Source organism: Xenopus laevis, chromosome 6L (assembly GCF_017654675.1).
Source record: "Xenopus laevis strain J_2021 chromosome 6L, Xenopus_laevis_v10.1, whole genome shotgun sequence".
NCBI classification, from domain to species: domain Eukaryota; kingdom Metazoa; phylum Chordata; class Amphibia; order Anura; family Pipidae; genus Xenopus; species Xenopus laevis.
Window position 1 is genome coordinate 64264918 of NC_054381.1, and position 12050 is coordinate 64276967.

Sequence of the window (12050 nt, forward strand, 5' to 3'; positions counted from 1 at the left end):
CTTTATAAGGACCTTTATTAGCATTTAATTCTAGTTTTTATCGCGATTCAAGTGTTTTTCCATGGAACTGGAATTTCCAAGATTTGTGATGCTCAAAAGTATAAAGATGTGGTATCTAAAAGCTGGTGATTTTATGCAGATGTCAGTGGGTGTTGTCAATGAGTTTGTTTTTTTGGTTTCTTTTAATTAATATTTTCAAAAACAAAAATTTACAAGTAGAACATTTTGTTACACTGGAAAGTCATGCAACTCAAGGAAAATTTATATAAAAAAATTCTTAATATGGGAACATTTCCAGACAATTACATTTTCTTCACTGAATATGCCATGCAGACAAAGGAAAGGTTTCCAATCTTTATTAAATCTGCCCCTATATTTCTGTATTCCTTCTTTGTATACTTTCTTTCAAGCTACTATTATGATTGAGGAGTGTGGCTATCTGTCTATTCACTTTCTATGCACTTCTTATAACCGATTGCCTACTAGCATTCTAAATATAGGAATATCTCAAAAAATTACTAAAAAAGTATTTATTAATTACCTTTAGGAGTTTGATCCACTTTAAGGGCTATGCTCTACCAGAGTGGCCTATGCAGTATGTACACAGTATAAGTTGTGTGTGATTTTACACTAACGTCCCTGTGTAAAAGTTGAAGTTAAATAAATCACATGCATATACATACTATATATATATATATATACATTCGAAAATGCTGACGCACACCAGGATTTTTCTTCAACAATGCTTATTTTATTGATCGACGTTTCGATCCCCAGAGGGATCTTTATCAAGATAACAACACACTGAACTGTGAAACATTATAAAGACTCACCCACATGTGACCCAACACCAAAGCACCTCCCACAAATTCAATTGAGTGGGTTAACCCTTTGTGAGCCATATGAGGCAATTGGTTAATTGTGTAGGGTGATCTGGAAGACAAAGTGCATAGTGCCATAAGTTAAATATTGTTATTATATACATAAAAAAGTGTATTCAAAATTTAAAAAAATTGTTAAAACACTATATAAAATCAATGTAACTAAAAATCCTGTTTGCTTATTAAACAATTTATGGTTACATACATCCTATTAATAAATATACAATAATGGCAATCACGGTTAAATAATTCACCTTATTAGGTGCCAATCCAGCCCAATATTATCGTCACATATAGTGGATTACAAAAATGAATTATATGAACAATATTCATTTAAGCCACTAGGGGCTGTTGTATTTAATGTCTTAATCCAGAAGACCTCCCTTTGTGACAGCAAGCGGTTCCAATCACCTCCCCTATTAGGTTCTGGTACCATATCTATACCCATAAATCTGAATGTAGGTAATCTATGCCCCATTTTCAGATAATGTTGTGGTAGGGGTAGATCTGATTTTCCCGTCTCAAATGCCCGTTTAATTGAAGATCTATGATTTCCCATCCGTTCACGGAGCGTATTCTGTGTCTTACCCACATATGATAAACCACATGGGCATGTTATCATATAGATAACATGTGTTGAAGTACATGTGATGCGGTGTTTAATCAAAATTTCCTTGCCAGTATGGGGGTGTCTAAACGATATACCTGCTGTCATCGACCTACATGTAGTACAACCAGCACATTTATAGCAACCCTTTTTCAATTTACTTATGACACTACTGTTTCCTGCGTAACACTTGATGGGATCAGATTGCATCAAAAGGTCTCTTAGATTTTTGCCCCGTTTATAGCCCCATATAGGTTTTTTTGCCACATTTTGTGCTAATTTTTTATCGCTTTGCAGGACCGGCCAGCTATTTTCTACAATTGTTCTGATAGCATTCGAACCCGAGGTGTAACTACTTGTCACTATAAACCTGTCCTGTTCTTTTGGCTGCTTGTCCTGTTTTGATGTTCTTTCTACCATTATATGTTCTCGGGCCTTATTAAGGGACTCTGTTAGTATATGCTGTTTATAGCCCCTCTGTTTAAAACGAGTAAATGTATCCAATATCTGTTCTTCCCCTATAGTGCTATCAGAGTTATTTCTCATAGTTCGCAAAAACTGTGAGAATGGAACAGCCTTTTTTGAGCTGGGGGGATGATAACTTGTGGCATATAGCAGTGTGTTTCTATCGGTGGGCTTACGATACAATTTGTAACCCAATTTGTTGTTAACTCTAAACAGTTCAACATCCAAAAATTGTATACATTGAGTGTTACATGTAATTGTAAACTTAACAGGTGTATCCAGTGCGTTAATTGTGTCCACCATATTTAAGAGCTCACTTTCTTGTCCACGCCATATTAAAAGAATGTCATCTATATAGCGTAGATATAATAACAGTGAGTCTCCAAACTGGGGCATAATGTTACATTGTTCAAAGGCTGACATGTAACAGTTAGCATATGCAGGAGCCATTGCAGCACCCATTGATGTGCCTTCTTTCTGCAAATAAAAATTGTTTTCAAATCGAAAATAATTATATTTCAAGGCTAGTTCCAGAAGTTGACACATAAAATTAATGGGTGGACCTGCATATGTACTCGAGTTATGTAACGCCCAATGTACCGCCTCTATTCCCTGTTGATGGGGAATAAATCGTATATATATATATATATATATATATATATATATATATATATATATATATATATATATATATATATATATATATATATATATATATATATATATTGTATATGTACAGTATATGCCATTTTTTCAGATCCTGGGAGTGCAGCAGCTTTGTTTTGTTCTTAAATGCTCCTGTTGTTGGGATATACTGTATTTAATATATGGTGCTCCCCAAGTGAACTACATATATAAAGTTAATTTGTATTGGAATAACTTCATGTGTTGCAATCCTTAAAATCATCAAATAGCAAGCAGAGGTGTTGGTTTGAAAAGTCACAAAATTCGGATTAAAAGGTGACAGCACAACATTCCAGTTTTTATGCTGTTTTTCTGTAAGCGAACATCCCTTTTTACACCAGAATTTCTTCTTTTCAGCTACGTATTTGCATTAATCATTATGCAACTGTATAAACTAATCAGGATGGTTTTGAAGTGTTGATGTTTTCACCACTTTGATCTAAATTGTATTTTTTCTAAATATATGTATAAAATAGGTTTCTTCTCTAATAGATCATTAAAGATGAATGATCATTTAAAGGGAATTATCACAGAAAACAAGATATAAAATGTTCCAATACTCTGAAAAAAAAAAAGAATTTAGGAACACTGATTTGATCTTGTGTTTACGTTTTAGCAGCCTGAAATTACCAAGAGGAGAAATTGGTAGTCTGGGTCACACACATAAAAGGGCATTGATTTTTCTCCTAAAAAGATATTGGAGATATTAGGGGGGCAGTTATCAACATTCGGATTTTTATCACGATTTGAGGTTTTGAGCTAAAAATCAATTATATTATCAAATTATCAATCAAATTATAACTTCAAATCAAAAGTATTTTTTAAGATAAAAAAATGAAAAACTTAAAAGTGAAACTTTGGCATCTAAAAAGTTTCTAGTCATGTAGAAGTCAATGGGAGTTGTCCTAGGCAAAATGTAAACTATTTATTGAATTCAAAAATTTATGAGGGTTTATAAACTCTCAAATTCAAGATATACAAGCTTTCTACAACAATTTAATTCATTTGAGTTTATATATTCAGATTTTTAATAAATAAGTTAACATTTGTGTTTTGTTTTTTTAAATGGTGAGTTTATTTGAAGTAGAAAAAAAATCTAGAACATTAAACTATCCAAATTTTGATAGTTGAGGCCCTAAGTTATTGCTCCCTGGTGCATCTTACATCACGGATTGGTGACACTTGAATACAAAACAATTGCACTGTGTAGCTTATGAAAAATCCTAAAAAACGATTCCCTTTCCTCTAAATAAGCATGCAGAAGGAACATTTCTGTTAAGACCATTACATAAGAAGAACAAGTATGTTTTCATAGAAGGGAGCAGTTCCATATATTAATCAAAGTTCAACTTATTTTGAATTATGAAGTGGGGACGTTATGTTTTATGACCTTGGTTTGAGTAAATAATACTGATCCTGGATATTCTGTTTAGGGCAGGGAAGCAAGGTGACTTCAAAATGTATCCATGAATGGACACTTTTCCATGTCTATGGTCCCAATTCAAGCTGCTGAAAGGCAAATATAAATATTATGGGTGGAAGAGGAAACTGTATGGTACCTCATTCTGCTGGAATAGAATCAAAAAAAAAGGGCCGCATTTAAAAAAAATAAACTATTGTTTTAATACAATAATAGTTTTAATTGCCTTTAGAACAGTAGTTCTGACTGAGTACCCACTATATTAAATATTTCCATCATATGGAATCAGTTGCGCTTTACTTCCTAGTTTGTCTAAATACCCAGATCTGTGGGATGCTGATATCATACTACTTGCTAATAATAAAACGAATATTGTAAATAATTTAAAAAGCCATTAAGGTCCAGCCATTAAGGTCCAGCCATCGATTTATCTTCAGAAGTTTTAAAGTATTGGCCTCTTTTATATCTTTTAATAATCTGTCCATTGTAATAAATAAAAATAAGAATAAAAATTGCAATACTACTAGCTAATCAATTCATTTGCAATATCTTTGACATATGCAGGTTACAGTCCTGGCATTGGATAACAACATTTTCACATCGGCCTTTTTCAAATTAAAATAATTAAATTAATGATAGCATCTCTGGGTTGCCAACTTTGGAGAGGTTACCCAAAGAGCAAGTTCTGTTTATTTCCACGATAACCTTGGTTATAATGAATCTTCATTGTGTCTCTGCTTTGTTTATAATCTATAAACATTCATTAATTCTTTCTTTTCTGGCATTCTTGGATGCACCTGCCATTTTTCCCACCAGCCTTTCTATGTATCTGATGTACAGTATAATTTAAACATTTTTTTCTATGAGGATCTGAAAAAGAAATTCTTGTGAATATGTTATATATTTATATATTTTATTTTCTGCTTCCTATAATTTTCTTCTCTTCTCCATATTTCTTGTTCTTCCGTATTACTCATTTAAAATGAAAAATAAATGGTTTAAATAATAATGTCTTCCTGTAAATTCATTTTAATTTCTCATTTTCTTGCTTCTTTTTCTTACATACTGTCTAACTTTTCTTCCTATCAATCTCTCCCTCACATTGTTACTTTTCTTCTCTTTCTTTATTCTCTCATTCTATTCCAGACTACAGATCTACTTGAAGTACCAGAAGAGAGTGATTGTGCATTCCTACCAAACACAAGTAGGCAGCGCAGTAACAGTGGTGAGTCAACTTTGTCTTTTTTGTTTTACTTAAGATTACTATACTTTTAGAATCCAGTTGTAGCAATTAAGAATTAGCCTATGTTACATGCCTCTGGTAAGCACAATAGTGCTCTTTTAAACCAAAATTCTGGTTTAAAAACTGGGATTTTGGCTCTAGGAGTTACCAGGAGATGCTTTTTTTGCCACCCCTAGTAACTCACAGACTGCTCTTGACTAAGGTGAATTTCTCAACTTGCCTTATGGCAGCAGCACCACCATGCTTTAAGCTTAATAAAAATTACTCATTTCACACACCAAAACTGTATTGCATTTTAACCAGTGCTTTGTAAAGAAGGAGAATTAATCTATAGAAAAGCAGTTATGTGGTCAGGTGGGACTAAGAATGAGCTGATGAACTGACATCCATTTTTTTTTAAAAGAGCAAACATATTTTTTTTATATTTCATTTTTATTTATGACATGAGGCCAGACATATTGCCAGATTCCCAGGTGCCCCCAGTCATGTGACTTGTGCTCTGATAAACTTCAGTCACTCTTGCAGCTTACTGCTGCACTGCAATTTGGAGTGATTTATCCCCCCTCCTTCCCCCCCCAGCAGACCATCAGCAGAACAATGGGAATGTAACCAGATAACAGATCCCTGACAGATATAGGAACAGCACTCAATAGTAAATCAATGTCCCACTGTGACTCCTACAGTTGCATTGTGTAAGCGAAACAATAGCCTGTGAGAAAGCAGTGCCATAGTGCAGCACTGGCTCATACTGAAAGCACATGACCACGCAAAATGACTTGACCTGTCTGCCTACACACCAATATTGCAACTAAAAAAATATATAAAATATATACTTGTTTGGTTAAGAATGACATTTTACATGGTAGAGTGACTTATACATTTGTATGTTGATGCTTTTATTGCAAAAAAATGCATTAAAACAATTAGGTTGGACAAATTATGTATAATCAGAATCATGGCTAGATAGCATAAGTATTCTGATATAATGTGCCTAAATGTAATTTCATTTTGTTCTCCCGCTGGATGGACTCTGCACAGCATATGCACTCCCACTTCATTTTAATCTGATCTGTAAAATGTTGTTTTCAATGCCACATTAATGCTTTCTTCTAAACAGTATATATCCTTACAATAATACAAATTGGTATCTGGAGTAAAGAAATAGTTGACATACCCCTTCATTTCTTAACAGAGGACACTGTATATTCCATGACATACTTTTCCTCTTTCTCTTTCCATTAGTAGAATGCGGGATAGGCTGTGTTTTTAGAATTAATGCTTTTTTTCCATTCACAAGATGCACATTAGAAGCAGAAAGTATTTGTCTGACGTTGTGACAATTTATTATTTGTTTGCCAAGAACATTTTCATATTTCCATTACGTAACATTTTCCCACCCTCATAAAGTTGGCAGTTAGCCTACAAAAATAAACTGATTAAAAAGGTACAATGTCTGTTTAGGTACAGCAGGTTTTGCCTGCACAAAACAACAATTAATGTTTCAGATGACCCTTTTCTAAAATATGTATACATTCCTTTACTTGTGCTTAATAAAATTATTGTAGTTTAGTAGTGATTTCAGTTGTTCTATTCGAGGTACAGCCTTACTCTGCCTTGCTATTATTTTCTCTGCAGTATTTAGCTACTTAGAAAATGGCACAGACTGCTTCAGCTTCAGGGAAGGCTCAGAGCAGAAGAACATTGCATCTGTGGTAAGAAACTATTTTTAAAAGTAACAATATTGTTAAAGAGGTGGCTCACCCTTAAAGTCAACTTTTAGTATGTTATAGAATGGCCATGTCTAAGCAACTTTTCAATTGGTTTTCATTATGTATTCTTCATATTCTATATAGTCACTGACCCCATCCTAAAAAATATGCTTTATAGGGCAACACATTAAGGGGGCCATTTACTAAGGGTCGAAGTGAATTTTCAAATTAAAAAACTTTGAATTTAAGTAATTCTTGGGTACGTCGACCATCGAATTTGATTTGAATTAAAAATACTTCACAAATTCGACCATTCGAAAATCGGAGTACTGTCTCTTTAAAAACCGTTGACACTTCGCCACCTTAAACCTGCCGAATTGCTATGTTAGCCTATGGGGACCTCCTAGAACCTATAAAACCTATAGCCAGTATTTGGCCGAACAATTTTTTTGTAAAATTGTACTATCGTACGACTAAATTGTACGATCGAAGTACGATCAAAGTACGATCGTACTATCTTAAAAATCCTTCGACTTCGAAAGTCAGACTACCCTATTCGATGGTTGAATTTCGAAGTTTTTTTTAACTTTGAAATTTGACCCTTGATAAATCTGCCCCTAATTGTTATTGTTACTTTTTATTACTCATCTTTTTATTCTGGCCCTGTCCTATTTATATTTCCTATACATAATTTGAGTTAATAACAAGGTTTAAGCAATGTAGCATAAAGGTTACACTATGGGACAGCAGTTTGACGAACTTTACATGTATGGCCAACTAAACACGATAAAAACATTGTGATATAATTCAAATCGTACAACTTTGCAAACTAGACTTTATCGAATTGTTGCTGCAACAATTCAAATTTATCGTGTGAAAACCAGCACAGATCACAATGTTGAGAAACATCTTCAGGGACATCTGCCATTGACTCAACACGACCTTGACAGGTTTTAGCTGGAATATTTTTGGATTTTTAGTAGGTTTGGGGTATAATAAATAAATCTCTAATATTTGAGGTTTTTTTCCCTCTTAAAATTTGAGTTTTCCCCTTTAAAAACTCAACCTATTTATTAAACCTCAATTTTTTTTGGTCACGTAGTGTTGTATTTTAAACAGTCATTTCACTAAATATAACATTCGCAGAGGACAAGCAGGGATTTTTAGAAAACAGGTCAAAAATGTAATGTGAAATGTGGGAAAACATGGTATAATATATGAGAAGAGAAGGTGTAAATGCACCCTAAATGCATTATAAATTGTAAGGACTGCCGAAAACAATGTAAAATGCAGGGAAAAAAATGACAAATATTATTTAAATGAACAAATCTATTTTATTTTACAAAGGTGAACATCCTGTTTTACCTTATATTTATTTAAGAAAGACAACAACAATTTTAAGATTGTGTCCTGGTGATAAGGTGGCAGGAGCTAAGAATATTCATAAATTTGTGACAAAATGCTCTACTTTTTGCTGTATTTTGATTATACACAAAACATTAAACCTGTATTTGTTTTTGTTGTTTTTTTGCAGTTGCCTGTAAATAAGGATTCAGCAGATAGTTTTGTTGCATTGTACAAATATGTTCCACAAGAGACCCAAGACTTAGCAATGAGGTAACTTCACAATAATGATTTGAATACACATGAGCTGTAACATTTAAAAGTTATGATATTACTAACCATCACAGATGTCAATGATATAATGGCTCCATTACGCATGCAAGTAACAAAATAAGGCCCACATCTGCCCAAACACTGCAAAGTACAGGGCTCTTGATCGCAAGGGAGGTCTAGAATTAAACAAATCCATTATCTGGAAACCCGTTATCCAGAAAGCTCCGAATTACGGAAAGGCTGTCTCCAATTGAGCCCCTTTTATCCAAATAATCCAAATTTTAAAAAATTTGTTTCTTTTTCTTTGTAATAATACAACAGTAGCTTGTGCTTAATCCTGACTAAGTTATGGTATAATTAATCCTTATTGGAAGCAAAACTAGCCTAATGGGTTTATTTAATGTTTACATGATTTTCTAGTAGATAGTGGATAATAGGTCCCATACCTGCACTTAGAAAAAGTGTGTCTTCCACTATTTGTGGGGCACCTGGTATTGTGCTGGAATTTAGGGGTAAATAGTGCATTGTGAAATTAAAAAAAAATTATTTGCATAAGCATTCTGATCCATAATATTTGTATGTAAGTAATCTCTAAATCTATACCATATACCAGTATGACTTATTCAACACGTATATCATAACTTTTACTACCCTCACTGTAAATCAAAGCAGTGGCTAACTAGCTGCTGCCAGACAGAATGTGTACCCAGGCCCCCTGCTGCCCTCCTTCAGACCAGCACCTGCTGTATGCCCCCCCACACCTGTATTTCCTCCACCTTGTCACCCTCAATATGCTTATCCCTGCTCCCTCGGGCACGAAAGAGGTGCAGGCATGGGTGCAATCACACCTCCTGCACCTACAGTAGTTGCTCCACTGAAGTAGAGCCATCATTAAGGATACAACACTTTTTGTTATGCCTTAAACCATGTTCTGCATAGTAATTTGATGTAGACCATCCAGAATCACAGAATGTATTACATCTCTCCAAGATGTTTTTTCTTAATAGTTATTTTTTTTTTTTCTTACAATTCAATTTATTTTAGTTAATTTAATATTTTTAAGCCCATATCACTATTTTATTATGCATTCCATGAATACTCGAAATGGCAAATTATTTAAACAAGTAGATATATGAGTCACGGTGGCTATTGTACCCTTGTCTCCAAATCCAGCTTTACAAAGCCTTCCCAGGTGCAGACAACTGATCTGTATTTTCCAGAGATTATTCATAGTCCCAACACTACGGGGCACATTTACTAAGGGTCGAATTGTAGAAATTCGATAGTCAAAGTTTTTTTTTTTAATCAAATTTAGCCATTTTCAATTGAATTCAAATCGTTCGAACGATTTTCCAAAAAATAAACTTTGACTTCTAAAAAGGTAGCCAAATACTGCCTATGGGTTCTAGGAGGTCCCCATAGGCTAACATAACAATTTGGCAGGTTTAAGGTGGCGAAGTAGAAAAATTTTAAAGAGACAGTACTTCGATTTTCGAACGGTCTAATATTCAAAGTTTTTTGTAATTAGAATCGAATTACTTCGAAATTCGAAGTTTTTGAATTCGAAAATACACTTTGGATTCACTTCAACCCTTAGTAAATGGGGCCCTTAATGTGACAGCTAAGCTGACTTACAAACATCTCTGATAAAAGTTGCTTGCATACGGCAAGCAGAATCAAAAATACATGACATATTTTTTGTGCTGCTAAAGCCATGAAAGGAGAACAAAGATATAAAAGGAAGGAATGTCAGACTGTCTAAGGCAATGGTACAGTGGAGAGGAACAGTGTAGCAAGGGAAAGTTCCAAAGGTGAACATGTATATCCTTATAAAATGTAATTTTACAACTTACTGATATATTTATAGTATTTGCTTCCCTTGTCTGATATAGAAGATCATGATGTCCATAACAGAGACTTTCATCTTTTTTTCAGAGGAGTCAAGCCACTCCTTACAGTCCTAAATCAGAGCCTTTTGTTTAACATTGTTGAAACAGTAAGAATACTAATATTCAAGGGGGTTCCAAACCAGCTATTAAAAAATTCACCTTAAATTTGACCTTTACACCTAAAGCACATACCATTTATTATAGCAAACAAACTTTATTAGAGGGGTGTTTTATACCTAATAAATCTACTCACACTACTAAAGGCCCCCTAGGACTGTGCATACCCTGACACTAGTTGTCTGAATGATGCATAAGCTGGGGGCATTCCAGTGCACAATGCCTTATTTTCTCCCTTCAAAGAGTGCAAAGCATTAGGCAACATTTATACAAAGAATAAAGTGCAAAAAAAAGTCCACTTTACGCCTGTTTTTGCACTTCAAGTTTAAAAATATTTTCTCATCTCTGAAAGTGTCTATCTTTGTTTCAGACCCGGTGATAAAATAATTGTTCTAGATGATTCCAATGAAGATTGGTGGAAGGTATGTGTTACTTTTGTAAAACTTTAATCGATTCTTTTACAAATATTTTTTATAATAATTTATATTTCTTCATTGCCATTCAAGTGAAGTTTGTAAAAATATTACAGTGTCAAACAGCATCTTATCTTATGTTTATCTGTATTTTGTGCAATGCAATTGATTGCAGAACTTGAACATCATAGTTAGAGGACCTATCTCAATTTTGATTTAAAGGACAACTACCCCTCCACCCAGCTTGTATTGACCCCTCCGCTAAGCTCCCTCTCCGAAACATTTATTCCATTCGAAAGTTCCTCTGTGTGTGGACCTGCCTTTGTCAACTTCCAACGGCCACACAGGGTACACTGTCAGGGCCCGAAGGCACAATTTGGAGTGCGGACCAAGGAGGAAGCAATTAGGCAAACACAGTTCGTGGTACAATGGATTAGGCAGAAGAATCATCAGTTCAGGCAAAGGTCGGTCAAGGCAGCAAGATACCGTGGTCGAGGTTTCAGGCAAAGGTCGGTCCAGGCAGCGAAGTATCAAGGTCGAGGTTTCAGGCAAGGTCGAGAATCAAGAATCAATATTTAGAAGACACCCAGGAACTCTAGATAGAAGAACCTATACTCGGGCGCTGAGAGAACCTTCTGGCGTCCTTAAATAGGTGGGTTTTCGCGCCAAAACGTGCTAGGTGACGTCACAGGACGTGCGACAGAATGTGCGTCAGCACGTTTTGGACGCCAGCGTTAATGCGCCAGCGTAATTATGCTGCGCGAAAACGCCGCATGGCCTCTTCTGGGCGCGGCCATCTTGGACACACGGAGGACGGCCAGGACGCCTTACATACACACACAGGGAAACTTTTGAATTTAATTACATGGCAGGAAGGGAGCATGAAAATGGGGCAGTGGAGGTTTGTTCTCCTTTAAATGCACTTTGATCTCGAAAATGTTAACTGCACCTAGGACATGGTTGCTTCTTTTATGTATTCAGAGGTTTGTTTTTCCCATGATCCTC

At 34.8% G+C, this 12050-nt stretch overlaps 1 protein-coding gene across 1 annotated transcript in view; it reads left to right on the forward strand.

Moving 5' to 3' along the window:
- stac.L (SH3 and cysteine rich domain L homeolog) overlaps positions 1-12050 on the forward strand; it is an 85110-nt gene that overhangs the window by 61450 nt on the left and 11610 nt on the right. Inside the window, exons 6-9 of the mRNA XM_018267565.2 lie at positions 5204-5282; positions 6936-7012; positions 8544-8626; positions 11003-11054. Coding sequence (XP_018123054.1) covers positions 5204-5282; positions 6936-7012; positions 8544-8626; positions 11003-11054 — 291 coding nt within the window. The remainder of the gene's footprint in view (positions 1-5203; positions 5283-6935; positions 7013-8543; positions 8627-11002; positions 11055-12050) is intronic.